At 45.5% G+C, this 9,908-nt stretch overlaps 1 protein-coding gene across 1 annotated transcript; it reads left to right on the forward strand.

Moving 5' to 3' along the window:
- The first annotated feature begins 838 nt into the window (after window positions 1-838).
- On the forward strand, window positions 839-9,908 carry SRP9 (signal recognition particle 9). The gene is made up of 3 exons (XM_035008689.1): window positions 839-1,075; window positions 5,767-5,835; window positions 9,337-9,908. Exons 1-3 carry the CDS (start codon window positions 1,004-1,006, stop codon window positions 9,454-9,456), a joined length of 261 nt encoding a protein of 86 aa, XP_034864580.1. The 5' UTR covers window positions 839-1,003; the 3' UTR covers window positions 9,457-9,908.

A 9,908-nucleotide genomic window follows, 5' to 3' on the forward strand; every position in this document is an offset into this window, starting at 1 on the left:
GAAATCTAGAGTCGCAGAAAGCAGATGGGTGATCGTGGGGGGCAGGGGTGGGCGTGGGGGATTAAATATAAAGGAGCATAAGGGACCGTTTGGAGATGAAGAAATGCTTCAAATCCTGATTGCGGTATTGGGCATATTGGTAAGTGACAACTGGGTACACACACGCGCTTGTCGAGATGCGTCAGACTGTACGTTTACAACCGGTGTGTTTTAGTGTACGTAGAATATACCTAGATAAGCTTGATGAAAGCCAGATACCCTTCCTTCCAGGCCATGTTGCCTGGAGAGCCAAGTTCAAATTTCTTCCCCAGGCACGGGTCCCCCAGCCCTAAGCACGCGCACTCTGCGTACCGCTGAGATCTGGAAGGGGCCTAGCGTCCCGGCCCTCCCGCGGAACAGCCGCGTCCCCCGACACGGCTTGCGCGCCGCCCCGCCCCCCTACAGGCGACCGTGCTTCCTTTGGGGTCCAGCGAACCGACATAGATGCCCATCGCACAAACTTTTTGGCGGCGCTCCTGCGTTTCTGTCCCCCCCCCCGCGACTTTGCTAGGCTGCGGGGTGTCAGCTGGACCCTGCCGCCCCCAGGCCTGTGTCTCCAGTGCTTCGCAGCCAGCCGCTGCGTCGTGGTCGCAGGACCCCGGCCTTGACCACGCAGTCCCGCCGGAGGGACAGCGGGCCGACACCGCCGCCCCTCTCCTCCAGTCCTGAAGGGGGCGCTGTGGCAACCTCACTCCTGTCTCCTCGCTCTCGACTTCTCCCGGCGAGCTCCCAGAGCCGCTCGCTCGGGGCTCCGCCCCTCCTGGAAGCATCCCTCCTTCCCATTGGGCGAGGGCGGGCCGGGCCGTCCAATGGGACGAGGCATTGGTGCGAGGAGGCGCCGCCATCTTCGGGCCGCTGGGCCCCCGCACCGGTCTCCGGCAGCCAGAGATAGGTGGTAGGTGGGCCGGATCTCGCCGCCTGCGGTCCCCGGCCTAGCCCGCTCGCGCTCCGCTGCCGACCCACGATGCCGCAGTATCAGACCTGGGAGGAGTTCAGTCGCGCGGCCGAGAAACTCTACCTCGCCGACCCTATGAAGGTAAATGCCCGCGGGGCCGCTGCCTCTGCCCCGGTCGGGAGGTCTTCCCTGCGGTCCGCGCGGTCTCCGGAACTTCTCCAGCCCCGCCAGGAGGTGCTGGGGGTGAGCGGAGACGGACCCCGCCAGGTGTCGTGGTTCCCGCTGCCCCCTCCCGGAGGAGCGACGGGACGAGGCCCGGAAACCGGGTCCTCGCGGGGCCCCAAACGGCCCTGCTCTGCCTTCCCCGCCCCCAGCCCTGAACTTCCCTGCGGCCGCGGTTGGTTTACGTGTCTCCAAGGGTAGGGCTCCTCCCCCTGCGGCTGCGGCCTCCGGACCCTCAGTGCTCTCGGAGCCCCTTTTCCGTCCTTCCGCGGCGTGTATGAGACTCTTGCACCCTTTCCTCAGGAAAATGCTTTTAAATATAAATGGTGGCAGTTTAGGGGCTCATCCACGGCCCCCACAAGAATTAGGATAAGTGGATGCCAATTGCTGAAGAGCAAAGGAGTCCAGATGACGGGAATTGAAGCATTCGGGTCTCGATTTTTCTTCTCTCGAGTTTTTGTTTCGTTGTCCTGTCCAAGGATTATTTAGATAGCTCCTTGCTAACTAAAAGTCCTGTTAAGTTTCTAGACCTAGATACACAACAAGAAGCTGTGAGGCAGTGTTCGTCCATTCTTTACAGTAAAATGAAATAAGAGGTGATGGCATGAGTTCGGTACTTTTGAAATCGAGCGTTTTGCTTATGACACGATTTCCAGCTCCTCCATCCGGTTGACGCCCAGTGTTGGTGGGGACGTTTGTTTCTCCGTGCAGTGCGCTGTGAAAACGATCCAGGATTTTTGTCCCGAAGTACCCACACCGTACGCAAAATATCTGAAAACAGAGTAAAGAGTGTAGAAATTCACAGGAGTAATCATATTTTAGCTTAGTTTAATAGGGAAATGACTACAAGATGGTCCTTACAGCGTATTAGTCTAGGATACGCAGGGTGGAGAGCGAGCCTTTCCTCTCTTCACCCCACAGGAAAGTCCAGGGCCCGGAAGCTTCTGCGGGTTTTCGACTGATGTTGTGATAGGTGAGGGGCGCTTGGCTAACAGTTCTGTGGAGTGCCTTCTGTGGGACAGGCATTTTACACTGCATACCTTACGTGTTTCATTCATGGGAACAGTCAGGACAGTTCCTTGAGGTAAATGAATAAACAGCCTTTGATACATTAAATGGATTGCCTGGTCTCTAAAAGATGAAGCTAGAATTTCAACCCGTTCTCTAAACCCCAAGTCTGTGCTGTCTGTGCCAGAGCTAAAGAAGTTTTGTCAAGACTCCTTGGAATCTATTTTAGAGAATTCTCTGTCTTCTCTCCCACCCTCCTGAGCCTGTTGAGTACACATGTCACCTTTTACCATTTCTCTTGCATTGCTCTCACTGAAGATGGTGTTCCTGCTGGACAGTGTGATAACCTCTGTCTTTCTGCCTTTTTTTTTTTTTTTAAGATTTTTATTTATTTGAGAGGGAGAGAGAGAGAGGATGAGAGAGAGAGAGCATGAGGGGGGGAGGGTCAGAGGGAGAAGCAGACTCCCCGCCGAGCAGGGAGCCCGATGCGGGACTTGGTCCAGGGACTCCAGGATCATGACCTGAGCCGAAGGCAGTCGCTTAACCAACCAAGCCACCAAGGCGGCCCTCTTTCTGCCTTTTTAATCACTCCTTTGCTAATGCCACAACTGTCTAAAACAAAAATGGAATTCTCTCAGCTTCCTACTTAAGTACTGGTTTTTCGTAGATTGCCGGGTAAAGTCCAGACTCCCTGTCCACAGTCGGACCCTCTCCAGTCTTTCTGGGTTTGTCTTCCCACTGTACCCACAATCCTCAGCTCTAGTCTCATGAAGTTACAGATTTTAGATCTTCATTCACACTGCTCCTTCAGCTTCTCTCCCACCCTCTTCCTTAAGAGAAAAAAGCTTGCGTTGGCAAAGCCACCTTTAGGAAGCCTTTTTACACTTCCCCATCCCCAATTTAAATTACTTGTTTTCTCTTTTAGCATTTTACCTGTGTATGCCTTTATAAAAGGACTTAACTCATGTGTCTTGTGTTGGTTATTTTGGTTGGTTGAATTCACAGTTCCTAAGAGAGCAAGAATCTTGATTGTTTTTTCTCTCTTTGTGGCATCTGACCTGGTCACATAGGTGCCCCCTCAGTTACAAAATAGACCCTTTTATAATACCGTAGAGCTTTTAACTCTCACTTCTCCTCATGAAGCCAGCCATTCTTTCAACCGAGAGTTAAGATTTTACATGGTTGTCATGCTTAGCACATTTTAAAGTTGCTTTTTGTTTCTGGAGAACTGAATTTTTTAAAACATGTAGAACTGAATTAAATAACCCAGTATATAGAATCTGGCATCTAAAGATAATCTAGTTGTTGTAATTTATGTAAGTGCTTGCTGAGTTCCCTTTTCCCCTTCACCAAAACAAATCTCAGAGTGGTGTGCCCCCCCCCCCATCCCAGGAGAGCAGAGACATAATGGGAAAAGCTGTAGGTTACAGCTCTTCATAGCGCTTTTTCTTTAGTTTCCAGAATTGTCTTGAGGCTTCTGGTTCTACACTGTGACCATTTTAAAATTATGTTCCTGTTTTGGCCTGTAGGTAGTCGGCACTTTGTTTAAAACAGCTAGCTATTTATGTTGGTCAGCAAAAAACGGACTCTGCCGCAGTACACTATTTCGAATCCATCACTTAAAAAAATAAAAATGATGTTTCCAGAAGTTGTAAACTCTATTGGGAGATGTTTTCTTGTAGATAAATCATTTTCTTGGTTCCCTAACTGTAGAATACTGAACAGCAAAAGGTATTGTGTAGCATGGTGCTCAACATAGGAATTATTTTGGAAGAGTTCTCGATGGAGACTTCTTCTCAAGACAGAATCCTGCTTTTCTGTCCTAGTACATTGTCTGGTGCCATCATAAGGACGTGACTTCGCTGAATGCTTGAGTCCGAATCTACCTCCTGATAGCCACGGGGTAGGGGACAGCATGAACTGTGACTGCCGTATTTCTTGCCACACGGATTTGGACTTGCATAGGCCTGTCTGCTGTTTTCCCCCCTACTTTTTCTATCATTTCTCTGCGGTTGGGTTGTGGGTATTGTGAGGGAAGGAAAAATATTCTCCTTTACTCTCTTAGGTTTAATAGTTGGGGCCCTGCAAATTAAACTGATAAAAGACAGGTTAACAAGAGAGAAAACCCGACATATGTATGCAGTATGCATGGAGTTCACAAAGCATTTGACTTGAGGCAGTTAGAATTGGGCCTATGTACCGTCTTAACAAGGCTGATAAAGTGTGGGAAGAGGGTGGATTAAGGAAAGGGGGTTTGGGGCTTCTACGGAGGAAGTAAGTTGTGGGAAGGTGATTAGTAAGGACTGTTACACAGATAAGAGCCCTCCTTTTCCCAGTAAGAGAGAAAGGAGTACCTTTACTATTAGAAATTTATGTCACCTTTACGAAGGTTAATGAAAGCCAGAAAGGGCAGAAAGCTAATTGTTCTCTGCTCAGAACAGTCCTTATGCCAAAGTGACATGTTTTGTGATCCCCTTCAGTATATAGATGGTCCCCAACTTAAGATGCTTGGACTTTTGGGGTTTTTGGGGTTTTTTTTTTTTAAGATTTATTTCTTTATTTGACAGAGAGACAGCGAGAGAGGGAACATAAGCAGGGGGAGTGGGAAAGAGAGAAGCAGGCTTCCCGTGGAGCAGGGAGCCCGACGCAGGGCTCGATCCCAGGACCCTGGGACCATGAGCTGAGCCGAAGCCAGTCACTTAACCAACTGAGCCCCCCAGGCGCCCCTGGACTTCTGTTTTTTGACTTTTGGTACTGCAACAGCAATATAAATTCAGTAGAAATTGTACGATGAATTTGAATTTTGATCTTTTCTCGGGCTAGTGAGATGCAGACAACACTCTCATGACGCTGGCCACAAAGTAATTTCTATACCCAGTGAGGGGCTTGAACTCACAACCCCAAGATCAAGAGTCGGGTGCTCTACCGACTGAGCCGGCCACACACCCATGATAATCTCAATTTATGATATTTTCAACTGACAGTGGGTTTATTAGGGGCATAACCCCACCGTAAGTTGAGGAAGATCTTTATATTCTTGTTGTATATTCTTCTTATTTGTTGCATGGGGGTGGGCAGAGGGAGAGGGAGAATCCCAAGCAGGCTCCACACCCAGCACAGAGCCCAACATGGGGCTTGATCTCACAACCCCCCGAGATCATGACCTGAGCTGAAATCAAGAGTCGGATGCTTAACCAACTGAGCCACCCAGGTGCCCTAAGATCTGTATATTCTTAATGCCAAACCACCGTTAAGAGTCTCATGGACATTCCCTGAATGTGGATGTGTTTTGGGAATTTTCAGTATCTCTCTTCAAACTGGCTGCAAGTAAATATCCAACTTTTTAATAAGTCTTTTTAAAAAATGAATTATAGCAATAAGAGTGAACTAAAATACTGTTTTCTACCTCATTCAATAATGATGTTTACAGTAAAGATGTCTTTAGATGTTTTGGCTGTTCTAGAGGGATCCTCTTTAGCAAACATGTCACCTTTTACCATTTCATAATATTTAGCAAACCTGTCACTTTTTACCATTTTCATAATTATTTGTGAGAAATATCTTCTGACTTCACTGTTTCTAAATGTGTATTTTTATTTCAGGCCCGTGTGGTTCTCAAATATAGGCATTCTGATGGGAGTTTGTGTATTAAAGTAACAGATGATTTAGTTGTAAGTATACATTTTTATTTGTTGCATACTTCTAGATCTGTTTGAGTTAATCATTTGTTCAAAATTATTTACATAGAATTTATGCAGATTGCGTATTAGGATGCTAATTTTGCATTTCATTCCAAAGTCAAAAACCTCATTCTAGAGCTACTTTTATAGACTCGTGGGGAAATAACTTATTTCACCAATGTAGTATGTCAGGTATAATTTAGTAATTACTTTAGACCTTAAGCAAAAAGAGCGTAGAGACAAAAACTGGATATGAGGGGATAGAGGTCTCCTTATGAGCGTGTGGGAAGGAAATGATGGTGTTTGAACACAAATTATAGGCTTTATGGCTCCCCCCTTCCCCTCCCTGCTCAGTCTTGTTAGTTCCGCACACCCCATTACTTCTGGGACCTGATCTCCACGTGCGGTCGTCCACTGGACTACTTTCGTGGTGAGCCCAGCAGCATCCCCTCACTTCCAGACCTGATGGTCTCATCATTTCACATTTTCCTGGACCTCCTGGCTGTTTCTGATACAGAAAACCACTCTGGTGGAAACTATTTTGGCATCTGTGGCTCCATTTTATCTTCTTTTTCTGTGTTTCTGTCTTACTGCTCTTTGCTAATAAATATTGGTTTCTTCAGGATTCTGTCCTGGGTCTTTTCATACTGCTTCTGGAGCAGTCCTTTCAGCCACAGTGCCTGGGACTGCTGGAATCTAGGTCTGTCTCCACATTTGTACATTTAGGTCACATTTTTCTTCTGACTTCCTGACTAGCTCTCCTTACCTCGGTGCTCCTCAAAATTAGCCCGTCTGGAATGGAACTCCTCATCTCTTCTCAAACTGCCACTCCTGTTTCCTAGCACGTTAGGGTCCTTCCTTTCCCGTTCTCATGACCACTGGCCCCTCACTTGAAGAGCTTATATTTGATCCTCTGACATGCTCCATGTGCTTTCCCAGGCATTTGGGAATTACTGGCTCAAGCACCCTCGTCTCATTTCCTGTCATGAGTGCTCTGTCTGCTGTGCTTCCCCCGAGTTTAGGGTGTTGTCCTCGCTTGGCTGGACTGCTAGACTAGGCTCCCCAATGTGGCCCTGCTTCCAGTTCATCCTTTAGTTGTCCAGAGAGATTTCGAAAAATACAGGGTTTGGTCCTTACGACCCTGCTTAAAAACCTTAGTGGCTCCTCGTCACTGATAATGTAACATGGCCTCACGTGCCCTCCACCCCGTCTTTTCTGTGTTATGGAGGGGCTCCTGTGACGTCGCGGGCTGTCTTAGGCCTCTGTGCCTCTGGATGGCCTCTTTCCACCTTTGGGGCATTGAATCCCACCGCCGCCCCAGTGTGGCGAGATGGGTGCTTGTCTTTCAAAACCCAGCTAAAAGGATTGTTTCATCTCTTGCTTTTCTTTTTGGCTCTTTTTGTGCTGTATCACAATTGTTTTATCATGTTTCTTGTCGTAGTAGATTGTGAGCTTCAAGGCAGTAGAGAGCAGTAAAGTTCTTACCTGTATTTCCAGTGACTAGCATGGTGTCCTGGCCCGGAGGGTACATAGTAAACAGGTTTTTCATAGATTAATTCTTTAAAAAATTTCAGAGTGACTAAAAATCACTTTTTGTCTTAGCTTGTATATATTTGTGCTCAAGGTTCCATTGTGAGGCGTGAATTCAGACTTTGATTACCATGTCTTCCAGGAACCAGTTAAGTTTGAAGTAACTGAAAATGTGAAAAACGGTGTAGTGTGTTAGACTTAGAGTCAAGAGATCTGAATCCGAGTTCAGCCATTTACCAACGTCTCAGCCTTAGAAAAGTTCGGACCAATAGATTGGCTTTCTCTGGGCCTCCGTTACCTTGTCTGTGAAGTGCCGTGGTGGCTGCCCGCTGCCCTGACCGGGGTGTGGGGCGTAAACCACACACACCTGCCCTGGAGCCGGCCTCCCAGCGCATCCACACGTGTGCTTGAGTCGGGGCGTCCCCGTGACAGTCTCTCTGCTGTGATGGGCACAGAGCGGGGAGGTATGTCCGCTGAAGCCAAGTGGGCATGTCCTGTTTTTAAGATAGGAAAAAACGCACAGCTGATTTTAGAACAAAAGTCTACCTCAAAATGATGACTTTTTGCCTCTGGTAATGATGAAACGTAATTAAGGATACGCGGATGGCAACAGTGGCAGGAACTTCATGTCACACTGATGATTCCTGTGACAAGATCGAAAAATGAAAAACACCTTCTGTGTTCTTTCTTAAAACTACTGAGAATTAGTCCATATTTGGAAGGGGCCAAAGACACAGTCAAACCCGTCCTCCTAAATTGTAAATGTATGAATCAACTCCAACAGAAAAAAATCTGTTTTCTAATGACTTTTTTAAAAGGTGTGTACACTTCCCTTGCTAATTCATTTTAATAGTAATTCCTTCAGGAACTCAGTCTTAGGCTACATTTATTATTATCACCGTGTCTTTGACTTTTTTATAATCCCATTTATGCATCATTTTTTTCTGATCCCATGACTGATTTATAATATTTTCTATGACTCTGAAATCTTTTCTGTCAAACTGTAGTGACAGGGTAGACAGATCCTCCCACAGTACGTGTAGTGAAATTGAAACATTGGGGATTATTGTGGCCTCTTTACAAGACTGTTGCACAGATTTCTACAACGTGTACATAACAACATTAAGTGATAGTTGTTAAAGGCAGGATGACCAGTCGGGGTGATAAGATTGAACTATAGGTTACTTAAGTTGATGACTATTATTGCAGGATCATTCGTTCCCTTTAAGACTCGTGTGAACCTTTAAAATGGGCTACAGAAAAATGGACCTTTTGTTACAAAATGAGGGAAAGAACTGCCAGCCTAAATTTGGTATTTTTGAAGACTCTAGAACAAAGGGTTTTTGAGAAACCATAAGCGGATCTGAAGTATACATCTAATGAAGAATTTAACTTATAGCAAGGAAGAATTTGGTTTGGGCTAAAAATTATGAATACCTTCAAAAAATCAAGGTTGGTCAGATTGATCTGGTTTAATTTAGACCGTGACCAGCTGTGAGCAAGGGATGGTGGATTTTTTTTCTTAAGGTATCATTACTACCCCCTCCCCATCTCCCAATTTCACAAGGAAGGAAAGCAATCCTAATATTGCTGTGCTTCTCCAGTATAACTAACTCATGACCAGATCCCAGGGAGAAAATAATCTGATTCCAAGCCTGGAGTTCTCATCAGACCCCACAGCAGGATTAGCATATTACTTAATTGGTCATTTTTGAGGAGCTTCTGTTAGATTTCATTTAGCTTTTTGCTTACAGCAGTGGAGTTGGAAATACTATAAGATACTAAAGGAACGTAATTGCTGGGGGCTTAGAAACTTGACTGTAACTGCCTTAGTTTGACCCCCGGAAGGAATAGAGCAAAACGTGGTGGGAAAGACTCATATTTGTACCCAATCCTCCATTTGCTACGTTGTTGATAATCTGGTTTTACGTAGTTAATGTGTACTTTTAAAATTTCTGACAGTGTTTGGTGTATAGAACAGACCAAGCCCAAGACGTAAAGAAGATTGAGAAATTCCACAGTCAACTAATGCGACTTATGGTAGCCAAGGAATCCCGCAGTGTTGCCATGGAAACGGACTAAATGGTTTGAATTGAAGATCTGTCCTGTTCTTACGAAGTAAATCTCTTTTGAATCTGAAAAAGTGTTGGGAAAGAAAATAGTTTATATAACCAAATGGGCTCTTCAGAAGTGGGGAGATCATTTTTTGTACTTTGTGTTTTAATGTTTAATTTAAAGAGCTAGGAATGTAAAATGCTTTCAGGTAGAAAACCTTTATTTATTTTTGAAAATTGAACAAATGCATCTATGTTGGGAAACCTTTTGCAGGTTGATATGGGGCAAAATACATAATTATTCTATGGTAAGTTTGTATCAGTAATTTGAAAAAGGCAATTCTTCCTTAAATTTAGTTAATTTGTCTTTAAAAGAAAATTAGATGTAACCATTTTGCTGGATTGATATATTTCTTTTGTAGATAAAATTTGTGCTGTTGCTGACCAACGAACAAAATACAGTAACTGGAATTGCCTGTG

Source organism: Mirounga leonina, unplaced genomic scaffold, assembly GCF_011800145.1.
Source record: "Mirounga leonina isolate KUSES-001 unplaced genomic scaffold, KU_Mleo_1.0 Mir_152, whole genome shotgun sequence".
Taxonomy (NCBI): Eukaryota; Metazoa; Chordata; class Mammalia; order Carnivora; family Phocidae; genus Mirounga; species Mirounga leonina.